Source organism: Camelus dromedarius, chromosome 8 (assembly GCF_036321535.1).
Source record: "Camelus dromedarius isolate mCamDro1 chromosome 8, mCamDro1.pat, whole genome shotgun sequence".
NCBI lineage: Eukaryota > Metazoa > Chordata > Mammalia > Artiodactyla > Camelidae > Camelus > Camelus dromedarius.
The window spans coordinates 23,448,076-23,466,400 of NC_087443.1; the positions used below are offsets into that span (position 1 = coordinate 23,448,076).

General features: G+C 38.9%; 1 protein-coding gene across 3 annotated transcripts; it reads right to left on the minus strand.

Moving 5' to 3' along the window:
- Positions 1–1,882: 1,882 nt before the first annotated feature.
- On the minus strand, positions 1,883–17,483 carry GHITM (growth hormone inducible transmembrane protein). Of its 3 annotated transcripts, none has more exons than XM_010984083.3 (9): positions 17,334–17,483; positions 15,761–15,925; positions 14,649–14,748; positions 13,023–13,134; positions 12,456–12,597; positions 9,467–9,575; positions 5,486–5,674; positions 4,941–5,112; positions 1,883–3,469 (listed from the first exon to the last, which is right to left on the minus strand). In XM_010984083.3, exons 2-9 carry the CDS (start codon positions 15,887–15,889, stop codon positions 3,385–3,387), a joined length of 1,038 nt encoding a protein of 345 aa, XP_010982385.1. In that variant the 5' UTR covers positions 15,890–15,925; positions 17,334–17,483; the 3' UTR covers positions 1,883–3,384. The 3 variants fall into 3 exon arrangements, with proteins under 3 accessions (XP_010982385.1, XP_010982386.1, XP_010982387.1); XM_010984084.3 differs by having other exon boundaries at positions 17,427–17,467; XM_010984085.3 differs by lacking the exon at positions 17,334–17,483 and adding an exon at positions 16,598–16,733.
- Positions 17,484–18,325: the final 842 nt, after the last annotated feature.

The window sequence follows — 18,325 nt, forward strand, 5'->3', positions numbered from 1 at the left end:
AGTTTCTGGTACTCTATACAACAGGATCTGGGTAAAAACATAATGATTACCATCCATTTATCCTTCAATGAAGTCAATCCCTTCTGATAAACACTAAAGTTCTAATGTTCTAGGAATTTTCAGCTAAATCTCAACCTGCCTACTTAATAGGTATAGTGCTTTTGATTCTTACATAGGATTTCAGCCCTAAGGCATTCATCACAAACTTCCCAGTGTAATTGATTAGGCAGTTCAACTCTACCACTTTGTTCTTCCCAGCCATACGACCTTGTGCAAAGACTGAACCTGGGGGCTTCAGTTTACTCCTCTGCAAAATGGGGACAGCAGTGCTTTGCTCAAAAGAATGTTATGATTTATGCAAAGGGTTTCGCACACAACATGCAAAGATTTCAATTCCATCACTAGTTATTAGCAGCACACCAGGACCCTCCTACCCTACTGGAATGATACCAATCTTGGGTACATTCAATTTTAGGAACTTTCATGTGGATACATCCCACCTACACAGATGCACAATTTTAAGGAAAACATGCCTGCCTTTCTACCCAGTCCTAACATTTTGAAGTACACAGAGAATACTCAAGGGTTCAGGGCCCTAAGCACACAGCACACACACCTGCTGTGAACAGGAAATCAAGCTTCAGGGGAACTTTTTTTCTTGCCATCTTCCCCCATCTCCCTTCTCTTCCTCCATCATGTACTTCTGCTGTGCAAAATGCCCTACCTTTTTATGCACTGTAACTGTTTACTCTTGAAGACTTCCTCCTTGGACTTGGAAACTTACCTTGTTCACTTCTCTCATGACACTCATCACGACAGACCAGGGTTGTGTTTACAGGAGGTTGCTATGCTTTAGAAGGTAATTTTTATTCATCGTCTCCCCTGGGTCCAGTTAGCATGTGCCTGCCATATTCATGTCCTGATTCAATGTTCATTAGGTACCATTCTAAGCAAACCAAAAGCACCTTTATTTTTGTTTTGTGTGTGATTATTTTTAACCACGTATTTCAATTATCCTCTAACACTTCAGATGATGTTTTAGAAAATGAGAAATGGACATGTTTTTGCCTAAAGCCTATCAATTTGCGGGCCTTCACTCTTCCCTATTAGTGATGTGAGGGAAAAATCCCCCAGTGGTATGTTAACAGGAGCCAAGAACTAAGGGTTTTTTCCTGTTATCATTTTAGATTACATTTTAATTTGTAAGCATTCACATTTTATATTACTCACTTTTTATACTGAAAAGTCTTCACTGTCTTATCAAATTTAGAAAAAGTGCTGTAAAAGTCATTCAATTAAAAAAAAAAAAACCAAAAAAACCCCAAACCCACAACCAAACCCAACCCCTGATCTAGATTAGCCTCTGCCTGATATGTACTGTCGAAATTTTATCATTTTGCAATGTGTATGATACCATCCAAACATAAGGATATAAACTTTGGGTTTTAGAACGTGACTGAAGACAAGACCTTTAAGATTTCACTTTAAGACCACACTGGACCGGGATTAAGGTAGAGAAGGAAGAAGTAGAAGTTTCATAGATCTTTCTTAGGAAAACACCCTTCAAAACAAACCAGCAACAGCAGCTAAAACTTCGATAGCGCTGATAAAGTGCCTGCACATGTCACCGTAACCCTATGAGGTAGGTTCTATTACTATCTTCATTTTACAGATGAGGAAATGGGCACAGGGAGGTTAAGTAATTTGCCTAAGGTCACATAATGAGTAAATGGAAGAGCTAGGGTTTAAATAAAGGCAGTTTTGCTTTAATCATATGATATTCTATATACTACATCAGTAAGAGAATCAGTTGCTTTCTTGAACAAATCCAACGGTATGCACTCACTACAGTGCAGTTTGAAAAATTACAGACCAAACAGCATCTGGCTGGAACCTTTATTATTTCAGAAATAAGCATCCTATGTAACTTGAGGTGGTTAGAACAGTTATTTCTGGATTACTAATAAATATCTGTCAAAAACACCAACCATATCAATAATCATACACTTACTCCATTCATAAGAACTTCCAAAAATAACTCTTCTGTATCAAAAAACTTACAAGTGGCACAAGAGAGTTAAGTAATGGTCTATGCAGGAGAGAAGGAAAATTCTGCTAGGGGAAACTTTAATGAAGCATTTTCTCCATTTCTTTTTTTTTTAATTTTAAATTTTTGTGGGTTTTTTTGGGGGGGGCAGTAATTAGGTTTATTCATTCATTCATTCTTATGGAGATACTGGGGATTGAGCCCAGGACCTTGTGCGTGCCAGGCACACACTCTACCACTTGAGCAATATCCTTCCCAACTCCATTTCATTTTTGATTGATATAGTTCACGAAAAAAGCCCTGCTTTGCCTTCCTTTTTTAAAGTGATCCCTCTGAAAGGGAATACAAAAAACCAAATCTGAGGGGAAAAACTGCTTTCATAATCAACTATAAACCTCAAACAAGCTTTCTGATAAAAACTTTAAAGCTAGAAGAGATGAGAAAGGCAAGCATGTATTCCTTTAAACATTTCAATAAACCTGCAAAAATATTCAGCAAGTATGTACATATTGTTTGTATACTTAAAAATGCAACAATTTTCATGCTTTGAATATTTTATCCTGAGTGTTTTAAGGATTATTTTGTTACAGACGGTTCAAACATACTACTTACACATACATACTATAACAGGAATTCTCCCTGTGATTAACATTCTGAACTCTCCTAACAGTGTCACACAATGAGAAGCCAAACATGACCACATCACATTGTAAGGAGAGCCCTGAGAAAGAACAGCAGAAGAACAAATCACCTATGTCTTTGTTTTTTGCTCAAAGTTTCTGGTAAGTTCTACAGGTGTGCAGAGATGACTTGTTTTCAAACATCCAGACCGCCTCACGGGCTCACCACAATTACACAAGTGCTAAGTTCTAAGTAGTCAAGGAAAGACTGCAGGTGACCCTTACTCCTCTCTGGTCCCTTTACCAAACCTCTACATCACTTATGACATTGCTAGTTAATAATCCACATTCAAAAAAAAAAAAAAAAAAGTGCAGATACACAAGTTTGCTCAGTTTCACTTGACCAAATAAATTTAAAAGTAGATAAAAATACTTAAATTCTCACAACACAAATCTTGGTTTTCACATTCACTGAAACATTTTAGAATTACTCAAACACGAGAATTGAAAATGTGTGTGCTTACTCGGAAGAGAACTACTGAATTTATTCTCCAGAAGAAAAAGCAGACCTGAAGCATCACATTACCGAAACACTTGAAAACATGTTGATGAGTTCTTATCTTCTACACTTCAACGAAAGCTGCTGGCACAAACTATTTAACAATTATCTGCCCCTATTAAACAAGCCAGATATCTGATGTCAGAAGCCGAGTCACTTCACTTCTTTCTGTTGCCTCCAGTTGCTAGCATACTGGCAACTCGCATAAATATGTTTAATGTATCCATGTAGATTCCCAGCATCCTAGAAAAGAAATTATGCCCATTAAATATGATGCACTTCTAGTAACGACAACAAAAACTATTTCTTAATGTAGGCGAGAAGAAAGCACAATGCTGATTAATCTGTCCGAGGTATATGAAATGGAAATTTAAAAAAAGATGCCAACCAAAGAAGTCCTAGAATAGAAAACTGAAAATTTTCTTTTGGCAGATTCATCTTTTAAATGTTAAAGGGTAGTTTTAAAAATCATTATTCTATATTCTGACACTCTGAGTATAGTATCTTGTGAAAAAAAAAAACTGGGTGATAGACAATAGAATAATGAAAACAAAACCAAAGAAACACTTCTACAAAAAATGTGTCAGACACAAGTCTGGCATTTTAAACTATAATATACTCCTTCAACACCTCCCCACTGCTGCCCCCAAATAAAACTCTCACAAATCTGTAAGAATTATAGGAGCATTTTAGAAAAACATTGTTTTAAAGAAAGAGAAATAAATTACTTTAAAAAATACAACAGGCACAATGAAATCAAGAAAATTGTTTAAATAAAATAAGCTACTTTGGTGGAGAGGCCAAGAACAGGAAAAAGCATTATTATATAACACTTAACAGTAGCCGCTAAAGTTGAATATCTCCAAAATGGAATTTTCAATTTTTAATAAAAAATTAAATTTGAGATGTTTCCAATTTTTAATAGGCTTTTCTATTAAAAATTTCAAGTCAATTATGTACACTTTCCAAAAATAATACTTGACTCATCTTCAGTTTTAAAGTCTGTTAAATATAAATTACTAAAAAAAATTCACTGACCAACAAGAGCACTGTAAGTCTATCAAAAATAGGTAAAAGACTCCCAAATTAATGGAATACATACCTCGTTATTACACTTAGTTGCAATGTAATCAAACGCTCTATGTATATATTGCTTAATAAAAAAAAGAGATGAAACAGCAACAGAAATAAAATGGTAAATTCAACTAAGCCATTGCTGGAGGTTGAATTCAAAAGGTATGTTCAAGCCATAATCCGTGATTACCTGTGAATGTGACTTTATTTGGGAGTAGCTTTTGCCAGTGTAATTTAGATTTGAGTTAAGAAGAGGTAATACTGGGAGTAGGGCGAGTCTTAATCTAACATGGCATCATTGTAAGAGGAGACAGCACACAAGGAGAGTATCTCATGAAGACAGAGGTGGAGATTAGAGCGATGTGTCCATGAGCCAAGGGATGCTATGGAGGTCTGGCCGTGACAAGGAGCTTGGGGAGAGGTACGGAACAGAGTCTCCCTTAGAGCCCTCAGAAGGTACCTGGATGTCAGACTTCTGGCTCCAGAACTGTGAGAGGATACATTTCTGTTGTTTTAAACCACCCAGTTTATGTAATTTGTTACAGCAGCCCTAGGAAACTAATACAGCCATAAAACGAAATAGTCCAAAGCAACAAAAATGTCCTCCTGCAACAAAGGAAAGACACTAAAGACTACTTACGAGTTGATGGGATCGTATTTTTGAATTCCATACGCTGGTACTACTTCTGCACGCTTGATTACTTTCTGTGTATCATACAGAAGAAACATGCTGAAAAGAACTAATCCACCATAAATGGCCACTGAGTACAGTGTGGCACCAGCCACCGTGGTAGGTGGAAGAAACATAGATCCTGAAATAGAAATGGGGAAAAAAGGATTTTTATTGAAAAAGGATTTTTCTGTAACAGGATTTATAATTAACGTTACTTAAAAAATTTTTTCTCTGTCACACTACACACTAAGGAAACGTCCGAGTAGATGTGCTGCCTAACATTATGTATATTCAGTTCAAAGGCCTTGATGCTCACTCCTGCCATGGGTCATCTGCCCATGTTATAGGAAGGCTCTTGCATAGAGGTTTTCATGTTCTCTAAACCAACTTTCCCATTTTAGTTGTATTTGGTGAAACCAATACTGAATTACTAAATTCTCTCCATTAGGATATCTGAGTATTTCAGACCATTTTAGGACATCATGAACCAAGTGTCAAAGCACAGGGCTTACCCACTGAGGATACAAAGACGAGACCCAGGCCGACGCCCAGCGGTGCTCCCATGTTCAGAAACTTCTCACTGGGCGCACACATGGCCACAGTGGAGAGGCCTCCCACAATGCCAGCCGTGTACCATGCAGCTCTGATGAGAAGAGGCCCCCCTAATATCGTCAGAGGAGCCACCACGGCACCCATCACACCTGGAGAAAGAGCAAGCGGGCAGTTCAGTATGTACTAAGTAACAACCAAAGGAAAGTGCCTCCTCTAAGTAACATGCCATCTGAACATACTATCACTTATTGTTAGACAATATAATTACAAGAAGTCCTCCCCTTATTTAGGCAACACTATCCCCCAAATTCCAAAACCAAAACTTGTACTATCCACATGCCAAACCACAACAGTGGCACTGCTCCTAGTTAAACAGCCACCCACAATCACAAATACTAGATTTTTAGTACGTTGCCAAATTCTCTGTGGTTCATTATTTGGATCTGAGTCTATCAACAGTCTTTATAACAATATTCACATATGAAGAACTGAGATGAAAGGGCTTAAAATAAATAGGTCAAGGTCAAACCCACTCCGCTGAAAGAGAACAAAATAAAATGAGAGAATAAGTATATGATGCTCATCTTAAAGCAGGAACTTCAAGGACAGATACTACTGTCTGTGACATCACTATGTAATAGGGAATGTGATCACAGCTCGAAAAAAGTAATCTTGGTTATCAGATATTTATAAACATGTTCACCAAAAATATAGTGAAGGTACCAATAATTTGGTTAGCAGGTAAACAGAAACCCTTAATTAAAACAAAACCAAATCTTAGGGGGGTATAGCTCAGTGGCAGAGTATATGCACAGCATGCACGAGGTCTTAGGTTCAATCCCCAGTACCTCCATCAAATAAATTAAAATAAATAAACCTAATTACCTCCCCCACCAATAAAGAAATAAATAAAATTAAAAAAAAAAACCCAAACCTCAAATCTTAGATAAGGCATTATTTTAGTGGTGAGCTGAACAAGCTACCCTTTTCTCAAACATTAAGTGTGCAATTGTTGATCTGATGGATAAGGCACAGAGCTATCTTCACACTGAAATTTCAATACCAGTATGTCTCCTTTGGGTGTAACATTTCTAGATTAAGTAATAAGGCATTTTGTATCACATGATGATGAATAACTTAATTTTTTTTGCTCTGGGAAAGATACTGGATAAAAATTCCTCTGCATGACATTTCTATTAGGATTCCTATCATCCGTTTTGCAACGGACAGCAACATTTTTAGCAAAACTCTCAAGGAGATTATTTAGTGATTTTTCAAGGATACTTTCTGATAAAAATCTTAAATGGTAATAGACGTTTGCTACTTAAGAATAAATTAATTACAAAATTAATATGGATAGTTCAACATTATCACTGTCAATGAAAATGGCATTCAGCAAATTGGTACAGCAACTAGGGAAAACAAGTATGGAGGTTCCTCAAAAAATTACACACAGAGCTACTATGCAATCCAGCAATCCAATCCCACTTCTGGGATTGAGATTGAGAAATTAGGATCTTGCAGAGATATCTGCACTCCCATGTTCACTGCAACATTACTCACAAGAGCCAAGATATGGAAACAATCCAAGTATCTGTCAATGGATGGATGGGTAAAAAAGATGTGGTGTACACATATAACGGAGTTATCATTCAGCCTTAAAAAAAAGAATGAAATCTTGCCATTTTTGACAATGTGGATGGACCTGAGGGCATTACACTAAAATATGTCAGACAGAGAAAGATAAATACTGTATGATTTCACTTATATGTGGAATCTAAAAAAAGTCAAACTGAAACAGCATAGTAGTGGTTAGCAGTGGTTGGAGGGAGAGGAAAACAGAGATATTGATCAAAAGGCACAAACTTCCAGTTATGGCAAATTTGAGGATCAAATCACAGCATGATTATAGCTAATGATACTGTATCATATACTTGAATATTGCTAAGAGAGTAGGATCTTAAATGTTCCCATCGCAAAAAAGATATGGTAAATATGGAATTAAAGGTGTTACCTAATGCTATAGTGGTAATCATTTTTTAAAATATAAATGTGTCAAATCAACACGTATGCACATTAAACTTACACAGTATCATGTATCAGTTATATCTCAATAAAGCTGGGGGAAAAACACAATTGGAATAGTTTTTCAGTGAGCATTTCAGTAATTCTTGCACAGTATCACTTAGCCCTGATTGAGACCACAGCTGTGTGGACAAGGCACTAAACATCTGGATGAAAAATGGAAATAGAATGTATTGGAATGTTCATACTGGATCAAAAGCCAGTTTTGATGTCTTTTTTTGACACTGTGAGTGGCTGCCCTTAGGTCATACACTTTGGATGAAAGGGGGCTGAATCCTGCTTTGAGTCTCATCTCAATCATGCTAGTGAATGAAGGAGTGGACAGAGAGCTGGACTTGAAGAAATAATGTTGGGGTGTCAGTCTGGCATTTCCTGGTGTATGACCTCACTCAGCCTCAGCTTCCTTGTTTATGAACATATGGACATGCCAATACCTGCAGTTTATGATGTTTATGAAGAATAAAGCAAATTTTGAAAACAAAGAAAAGGGAAAAAAGGAAAAAGAAATTGACATTCATACTGTGCAGGAAAGGGTTAACACAGCAGGCCCAAGATTACCTTTACAAAGACCTTCCTGTAAGGTTGGTCCTTGGCTGGCATCTGAGAACTTGGCACTTGAACCACTCTCTAACCAGTAGGGTTAGAACTATTTGTGCCAACAATGTGAGTTACACTCAATGCCTCTTTCCTTCCGGGAGTCTGGTTTTGGCAGTTGCTCGGAGGGTGCCTACATGATCAGTGCCCAGTGAAAACCTTGGGCACCGAGACTCTACTGGGCTTCCCTAGGCAGAAACATTGACACATTGCTGCACATCTTGTATTCTTGGTGTGTCCCCTTGGAGGAAGGAGAGACCAGTGAAAGCCTGTGGATTTCTCCAGGCTCCAGGATCTGCCTGTGTCTTTCCCCCTTGCTGACCCTGCCATGTATGTTTCATTGTAATAAACCTTAGCTCTGAGAACAACTACACGCTGGGTCCTGTGACTCCTTCTAACAAATCACTGAATGCACGAGTGGTCTTGGGGACTGCCTTCCAACACACATGAAACCGTGATTCAAGGAATTTATATGCTACAATAGCATCAGATAGGAAGGGGTTTTCTAAGCAACCCATGTAGAAAGATGTACTTATTTGAAGCTTGAATTAAAACTACATAGCTATTTTCATTCAATTTCGTAAGTGACTCTACTATTTATCAGATAAAAAACAAAACACTGAACCTGTTTCCTTTAGGAATTCAGTGTCCAAAGTGGGAAACAGGTGCAGAATTCCATTCACTGACCAAGACACTACAATCCAGAGAATGAGACACATAATTGTATACGTTAAAACTCAGATGGTGAGGATTTTGGTGTTTCAGTGAAAGGATACATACTTAAAAAAAAAACCTCTGCATACTATTAGGGTATATAATTATCCCAAAGCTGAGTAATCCTTAAATATTTAGATGGTACTAGGAGATACTAAATTTTATAGCAAATGCATGTATCTTATTTTAAGTAATTTTTTTTTCTTAAAAGCAGGCTATTGCTATTAGGAAATATTGGACTATCACATTCCAGCTCTGAAATCCTCCGCGTATTACACAAAATACATAAAAGGAAATCTCTGCATATACTAGATGGTCACCAGAGGCAAGTGTAATACTGGGGATGCCCATGGTTTCAGTATCAGAATCATTACCTCTCCAGAGTAGAGGTCTGGCAATAATGCAACCAGGAGAAAGTGCAGAAAACTCTAAGTGTTTAGTAGACATGAGGCCTAATTAAATTATGTAAGTATCATTTATGATTGTGGAGAGCCACCAAAAAAGTTGTATTTAAGATTGTTTAATAACAATTTAAAAATAGAACATACCAGAATGTAGTAACCAAGCCAGATGCTTTGGGCCTGGGCTCTGGTCATATGGTATCGACTGTACCAGCATTCCAGCTCCAATCATGGCTGCAAAGGTTGCACCAATTGTCTGAAAGACACATATTACTAAGAAAAATCAATTCTTATACTACAATGAAGTAGAAATCCGCAAGTCCCAAGTTCAGCTAGTCCTTCCAAAAAACCGTGTTTAAAAAGATGAAGGATAATAAACAAACCTGTATTTTTCTAGCACATTAAAAGGATTTTTTTCAGTTTGGCCAAATTAGCAAGAGCGCCCCCTACTGTCATACACAGTTCTGTAGACAACTTCAAGTGAATGAGTTGAGCTTTGAAGGATACCATCATCTTTTTAAAAACTTTATTCTTATTAGACAGAGGTGTAATAAAACCCCTTTAAGAGAGCCAGAATAATTATTTTAAATCATATTTATTTTGGTATAGCACAAATAGCATTAAAAAATTAGTCATGAAATGCCAATTAGAACATATACACAGCACACTGCCTTGAACTCTGTATTTGCCAAATGAAAACTTGAAAAATAAAAGCACATGGAAAAGATGAGAACATTCTACATTTTTATCCTCCCAGTTTTCTGGCTGATTTGGTCCTCATCCCTTTTCTTTGCCTATCTTAGATTTTCACTGTTATACATTTAAATATTCCTTGCAAAATAACAAGGAAGGAATGTCTGTAATAGAAGAAAAATGATAATCTTCAGGAAATTTAAAGCAGAAATCGTAAACTTGCAGGCCTTGGGCAGTAGATGCCTTGTATAGCCAATTATTCTAAAAACAATTGCACGTGAATGCTTTTGGTTGGGAAGGCTTTCTCGAGGTGCCAATAATCCCGTGTGATTAACCAGGCCCGCCTCACTCATCTGCAGTATGGATCTGGCCCATGGGTGCCTGAATGGTCAACCTCTGAGGGGAAGTACAGGTAAACATCACAGCTGTTTTTGCTAAGAATGGGAAAGCCTTCACTCGTAACACAGAAAAGTACACTGGGTTCTACTCTGCTATCTTACAACTAAAAACAACGTCATCATCATTCCATGCATTTTCAGGATATTTAACACAATTGTATATTTTTCTTTTAAAGCTCTTCATGATCTAGGTCCATTTTTTGCCTTTTACCTTTCCATACTCTACATTCTAGCTACACTGAACTGGTAGGCTGCAAACAAGCCCCAGTTCCATGCCTCTTTAATTCTGTTTATTGTGCCTAAAAATACCTCCTCCTTCCAAGCTGGCTGACGTATTCAAGGACTACCCCCTCGTCTGGGAAGTTTTTCTGGTAGGTACCCTGGTTGCCAGAGATGTGTCAGATTATCTCTACCCTGTTCCAAAAGCACCTGCTACAAACTCTGACATTATCTGTGTGTATGCCTGTCACCTCTGAAGGCTTCATCGTCATCTCTGTAGTACCTGTCTGCTTACTAGACTATTTTACTTAAACAGCCCTAAAAGCAGGTGAGACTGATCTTATGCCCGTAGGTGCCTGAGAATCCGGCCCAAGCACAAAAATTCCTTAAGTCTTATTTTAGGGGCTAAACCCTTTTGTATATTTTCATCTTTCATGTTTGCCTTGTTACAATAGCATTGATTTAAATGGTTTTCCTCTGCTTAAAACTGACATACCTGATGAGAAAGCAACAAGCTTATTCTGTGCCTTCAGTAACTTCTAGGCTAGGAGACTCAAGACACCCATCTGAGAAGCAAGGCCCTAATACTGAAATGTGCTAATGGCTCCATAACTGAAAATGGTTCTCCTTTTGGAAAGTATAATATAGTGGAAACATCACAGATTTGGAAGTCATACGGATGTGGGTTACCCACGGGGAGAATTGACGGGAATTTGCCATGGGAAATCTGTAACTATTACATAAACTCTCCCACCTCCCTTCCCTTCCAGTCTCACACTCATTGCTCTGGTTTGTGCTCTTATCATCCATCATTTCAGACCTTGAGAAGGCACAGCTGGTACACCTGCTTCTTGTCTCTTCCACGTGAGCTCTCAAAGCTCAAATACAAATCATACTTTTGTTGCTCCAGTATCACAACGGCCTCTGACTGCCTAGGCATTCTCCTCAGCTTCGCAATCAAACCCTTTCTAACTGTGTCTTCTTCACACTCTAGACTTCAAATACTTGAATTTCATGCGAATGGGACCGCAAAGTCACTTTTAATGATGACCTCCTCTCCTTTGCCCAAGCTATTTAGCAAACCTGGACTACCCAGTCCTCTCCTAAAATAAACACTGCTAGCCACTGAAGGCTGCTACCTGATGAAACAAATGACTTCCTTCATGGAACTTCCCTGCTAGTCCAAGACAAAAACAGTCTTCCCACTGATTTTACGTTTTCTATTTCTTATTGCACATCCTTTACCCCTTATTCCAGTCCATCTCTTCAACGAAATAGTAGAGAAACGGGTACCACACTGGAAATTATTTTTTTTTTTGGTATTTAGCAAAACAGTAAGTGCTCAAGAAACTCTCATTGAATATAAAACCTATCCAGGGTCAAGAAAGTTCAGAATAACAGTGATAGCACTAGTCTACTCTTAATAGTGCAGAATGCTTGGGGTTTTGTGACAGCTATTTCCCACTGACCTCTAAGATGGGTTTTCATCTGCCTTATTTTTTCAGTAAATTACTACAAATTAGAGCCTGTTTGATATCTGCAGCTAGGTTAAGTAGCTGTTTAAGTAGCCAGATAGGTTTCTTAAGTTTGGGTTCTAACACCTTCGCCACTATTAAAAAACATATTCAACAAGGAGTAACAGTTGACTTACCTGAGACTGTATTTCCTATTTTGTTTCAGCTGCACTAATAATTCACCTATTACTTGAACAAAAATTTCTTCAACATAGTGAGGTATGTTTTCTATTTAATACCCCTCCTCCCAATAGTTTTCATCAAATCTTTTGATATTTAGTGGAAAAGAAAAACAAAAACAAGCTGACTCACCACCCAAGAGCCTCTCATCATGAAGTTCATGACAGCAGGAGTTCTGCTCATTGCCACGGCTGACAAAGCTGTTAAACCAATACTTCCTGCTAAGTACATATAGGTAGAATGAATTCTGTCCTTCACATACTGAGGCCAAATTCTGTAAGAAAGACAACATGGGTAATTTACAGAATTAGGGATGTAAGTTTTGGATGAATCATTTGCTAGCTGGGAGACCTTGGGCAATGTAATTTTACTACTCTAAATCTTATTCACCTCATTTATTATGAAAATAATGATGTCTATGTTGTTACTGTAAAAATTAAATATAAAACATATAAGCACTTGGTACATATACAAAGCAACACATTTTCTCCTTAAACACATATAACCATGGCAAAATATTTTTACTTATTAAGTTTGAGTAGATACATGCCAAGGAAACAAGAAATTCTATCTTTATTCATGTGTATTTCTACACAGTTGAAACACTGGACATAAAACATTCCAAAAGTGGCAAAAGACACGGATGAGAAGAAAATTGGCATCTTTAAGGCTAGACCTGGTTGGGAACAATTCACTTACACAGCCTTTTCAATAGCTCCAATCTCGTTAGACATTCCCAAGCCATAGTAGCACAATGCTCCAAGACCAACAGCAGCCCCTCCAGCAACAAACCATCTTCCCATCTGATCAACTGCAGAACACAGGAGATGCACGTTAATATTGTTGTCTTGACAAAAATGATCAGACTTAATAAAGCTTTAACTCCACTCCAACAAAATCTGAGGAGGCAGTGTAGATGTAGGGGTACTTCTGTGGTATGTTATTTCATTCATAAGAGTCGGGGGTGTGTTCTCATGACACTCATAGAAAGTAAAGATGAGAAAGACTATTAACAAAGACTATTAACAATGATGATGGAGTCAAGAAAGGAACTGAAGAAAATGTAATCAGTGTTTATGCAGCAGGTTCAAGGGAGAGGGTGCTCTTGCTTTGTGGAAAGAAACAATTTTCAACTCATAACTGGGAGGTATTCACAAAGAGCATCTTAGTCCTTTTAGTCAAAATGTGTTCACTAAGAATGTTACTAAGCTGTTGCTGTATGGTTCACATAATTTGGTTTCTGGGGCCAATGTCCCAAAGGATGCCAAGAAGGGCTCTCTCCCATAATATACAGATGGTCCCCGACTTAAGGTTTTTCAACTCTATGATGGTGAAAAAATGACATGCATTCAGTAGAAGGTGTATTTTAAATTTTTAATTTTGATCTTTTCCCAGGCTGGTGGTATGTAGTACGGTACCCTCTAGCCATGCTGGACAGCAGCGGCGGGCCGTGGTGCCCAGTCAGCCAATTGATCATGAGGGTAAACAACCGATACATTTAAACCCTTCCTGTACACGCACAACCACTGTTTTTCACTTTCAGTGCTCAATAAATCAGAGGAAGGATTCGACACTTAATTAGAAAACTGGCTTCGTGTTAATGATTTTGCCCAACTGTAGGCTATGATAAGGGTTCTGAGCATGTTTAAGGTAGGCTAAGCTAAGCTATGATATTCAGTAGCTTAGGTGCATTAAATGTATTTTCGACTCAAGGACATCTTCAGTTTAGAATGCGTTTATCAGGTCATAACCCATTTTAAGTCAGGGAAGATCTGTATTGACCTTTTGCAAGGTTGTTAAGGAGCAGGAATGTTCTTTAACTCTGAGTAGGATTATCAACCTAGTTTCTCAACTTGCAAAGCTGAAGTCCTAACTGTGAGCCAAGCTGACTTAATTAAGGTATTACTTTCTGAGAGGCCCTAAATGGGCAGTCAGTTAAGAGCACCCTTCTTGAACAGCTAGGTTTTTATTAATGTCTACATTTTGGTGATTTACTCTCAACCTGAACCATACATACATATAATGCTTGAAGGAAGAGTCCATGCAACTTCAAATCAACTTCATTAACAGTTATACCTTCCAGATCATGGCATATTAACTAATAATCCTTAAAAAAGTTGTAAAAGTAAAATTTTCTCTGGAAGAAATATGACTGGGAATCAGTGAGCTCAGTGTGAAGTACCAATCTTTTTGGAGTCATCAGATCCCCGAGGATGACTGTCTTCTCACAAAATGCACATAATCACAAAAGTTTGCATATCTTTTAAGGAGGCTGTTCATGGACCTTTTAAAATACCAGTTTAAAAACTAAAAGCTACCACATACTTTTAAATATTTTTTCTACTGATGGTTCCAAAGCTGCTTCCTTGAGTTCTTGGCCAGTTTTCCCACGTCGGATCCCAATTCTTGTCTTGGTGGCATATTCCTGATATACACAGAAACAAAGACACACACCACCCACACCAAAACATAATGTTAATAGTAAAATAAAGCAGAGGAGCTTGTCACACTAGAAAACTGTATATAAAATAACTCCATACTTTCTATGTATGTAATTTCACTATAAAAGTATGTTGACCAATCTAAAAAATTACATGTAGACCCCACCTGTGCTCTATCTTTGAAGTGTTTCACTAATCCACTACAACCTATCTTCTTAGTGTAAGTTTCAGAATTGTTCATTTCATAAACTACAAATTTTATTTATATCTCTAAAATTATTGTATTTTAAACACTAACTTTTGAAAAAATGCATTCAGTAAGTGTTAGCTACACTTTTTCATCTGGGAAATGCCTCAATCTTTCCTTTAACACAAAGCAAAAAAGAGGGATGACTCCTACCTCTATTTTAGCTCTTTTTTAAACAGTCAAATATTTAATTTGAGAAAAAAGTTGTCTCTTCCAGATTCTGAATATTTTCTTACCTACCTCATATTTTAGAATTTATACTAATTTGAATTCTAGAACAGGAATCTATTATAAAAGGAAATGGGTTTCTCCCTAACCTGACATTTATTTTACCATTCTCTAAACAAAAGCTGGAATGACGTATTTACTAACTTATTAATAAGTTACTGGCCAACTGGTAATATTCCTGGCTTCTTAAGCTTTTGACTATAGGTTCCATGATCTCTTTGTTGTACCAGACAGCTCCCAATTCCTCACAAATTACTCTTAAATTCTCTGAATGAGAAACCTCAAGAGCTGAAAGTAAAGGAAAATTTACAGGAGTTCTTTTTCATATGTGATAAGGATGGAACAGAATGATACAAAACTAATGGGGAGAAAGTGCTGACTGGGGACATTTATTAGGGCCAACTGTTTCAGTAAATCACTAATGGTAGAGTTGGGAGCTTCATACTTTGTCCAAAAAAAAAAAAGTCCCAGGGGCACAGACATACACACACATAATATAAAAACATTCAGACTATCTGTACCCTGCTGGGTGTTAAGATCCATTGAGTCTTCGTGATGGAATTCTTCACAACAGGGGAGGCCTTGGTGATAGTTGGGTGGAAAACCCTGGAAGGTAGTGTCCGGAGACACACAAGTCTTGCGGCCAGCATGGTGGTGCACCAGGTTTACCAAGCAGATCTGAAATGCTAGTTAGAGACAGAAACAAAAAATAATCCATTAAGCAATTGAAGGAAGGACACAAACAATCCAGAACAAGAAAGAGCCAACCATCTCTTAGCAGAAAAGATGAAATAAAGTGACCCTTTAAAACGATAATGACAAATACTCTGCTTGTCCCTTGTTATTTCAAGAAATCCACCCCACAGAACTGTTTGGGATGGACCACCAAAACAGGTTAAAATCCAGTTGGAACAATAAGAAAAATAACTCTTGTCTAAGTTATGTGTCTAATAAATGGATGTCACAATCTTAGGAGAATTACAAGGTATGTTATGGATTTATAAATGTGGCTTTGGCTTAAGATTTATACCAGCATTTAACGGGAAAACTTAAAAGAGGACTAAGAATAACTTGAACAGAGGAAAATGCCATCCAAGAAAGAGATGACTAACTCTTCAAGGTCATACTATATTGCAAGGCTATAAAATAAATCAGTGGAAACTAAACATGCCAAGTATTACTTCCCTTAAAATATGATATAAAAATATTCAAGGTACTGAAACCATCCGGGATGTATCTTAAAAATGTGGATTCCTGGGTCTAACCCTGGTCCTAATGATTTAACTCCTAGGAACATGACACAGTAGTATGTATTCTAACTAGCACTCCAAAAGCTAAGAACCCTTATTTAAAAATACCTGAGTGTACTTCCAGCTCTGCCACCGGATCTAGGAGGGTTGTACAACACTGGACACCTTTCCTTTGGGAAAATACCGAGTCCTTCTGGCACTTTCATGCCATTACATCATCTCAGCCTCCAGCTGCACTGTACCTTTGTCCCCAACACGCCTACTGAGAACAAGGGCCAGCTCATGGTCTCCAGGGTGGGAGTTTTGCTTTTGCCACATGCTAGAATTGTCCTCGTGCGAGTGTTTGACCTCGGAGACCCAGGTGCCTTAGCTACCAAATAGTTAAATATTACCGACTCCGTACGCTTCTGTGCGCACCGATGAGCTCACAACGCGTGGTCCACCGAGAAAGTTCACCCAGATCAAGAGAGTCGGATGAGAGCCCAGCAGGACTCCAGCCTCCCAAAGTCAACGCACGACTCTACAACACCCCCGCCTCAGGCACCTCCTTATCTGCCAGGGCGGCGGCTGGGTGGCCCGGCCACGGGGATGATTCAGCACCTCGCTGCCCAGAGGAATGAGAGCAGAGAGGACTAGCCCCTGCCTGCCTACCCCAGGCCCCGCAGCCGCCGCCCTCACCCCTCCCGGTCACCCGTAGGAAGACGACCCTGACCCGCCACCAGGGCATGACGCAGCCGGCGGCGCGGCCGCCTCCAGCCCTTCCCAGAAGCACCCAGCGGCCCCGCGGGGCCGGCAGTCAGTAGTATGGTGGACCTCGGTGCCTGTCGGCCAGGGGTAGCCGTACCTCAGTCCCCAGTCACCTCAAGCGCGCAATTCCCCTTCCGGGCCGGCGAAACGCTACCGCGTACACCTCCCTCGCCCTCCGCCCACCGCTTACTATCTGTGCGCGCGCAGTTCCTTTAGCCCACTGCGTGACGCAACATCCGGAGAAGCAGTAAACACTAGGACAGCCAATCATGAGCAGAGCTCTAACGGAAGGGCGGGCACAGTAAGGAGGAGGGGTTCAGGGCTGGAGGGGCGGGGCCAGTGGAGGATTGTTGGGGCGTCACAGTCAACGTCCATTGTGGGTGTGGGCAAGGAAGGCATTTCAGCCATCTTAGCTATGGGTACCGGAGCTCGCTTTCGTTTCTGTCTCAACAGTTTCACTTGCAGCTTTTATAAAAATTATTTCAAAATTGAAAGATGGTAGTGTGAGAATTAAAAATTATTTCTTCGCCCTGTTCCTTTCCTCTTGTCGCCTTTTTGTGCCTTCTCAAGGAAGTACCGCGAGATAGATTGTGCCAGTTTCAGGGTGGAGCCAACCGGTTTCTTGGTCAGAGATGAAATCTACAAAAAGGTCTGGGTCACACAAGGTCGGAGGCGACCCGGCTAGATTGTAGTTTTTGTCCATTGCTCTGTGACCTCCGCACGACATATTACAAGTATAATGGGGTTGATGGAACAGGCTCTGCCTCTTACCCAGGGTTGTTCTGAAAACTGTTCATATGTTTTTCGTTGTAGGTGATTTGTAAAGTAAAAAGCCATTTCTCCGCTACATGAGGAAGATTTGTTTTTCTCCCATCACTCTCATTTACCCATTAAACAAATACGTACTGAGGCCCACTTTGTACCAAGCTCTGTACTGGAGATAAATACAAATAAAAGACATACAGTACAGTTGTTTTGGCAAAACAAAGTCCTTGCCCTTATGGCGTTTACTTTCTGGTGGAGATGAAAAAATAGACAAAATGTTTGTTAGTGATTAAGTACGAAGAAGAAAAACAGAGCTGCGTAAAG

Bases quoted from the DNA above. Each gene is read 5' to 3' on its own strand.
- GHITM (XM_010984083.3), bottom strand. From the start codon at position 15,889: ATGCTGGCCGCAAGACTTGTGTGTCTCCGGACACTACCTTCCAGGGTT. The intron at 13,135-14,648 runs GTATGTGGTAGC...TGTGTTCTGCAG, and splicing joins AGTAGAAAAAATATTTAAAA to TTGATCAGATGGGAAGATGG. The intron at 3,470-4,940 runs GTAAGTAGTCTT...TTTCTTTTCTAG, and splicing joins AAATACGATCCCATCAACTC to GATGCTGGGAATCTACATGG.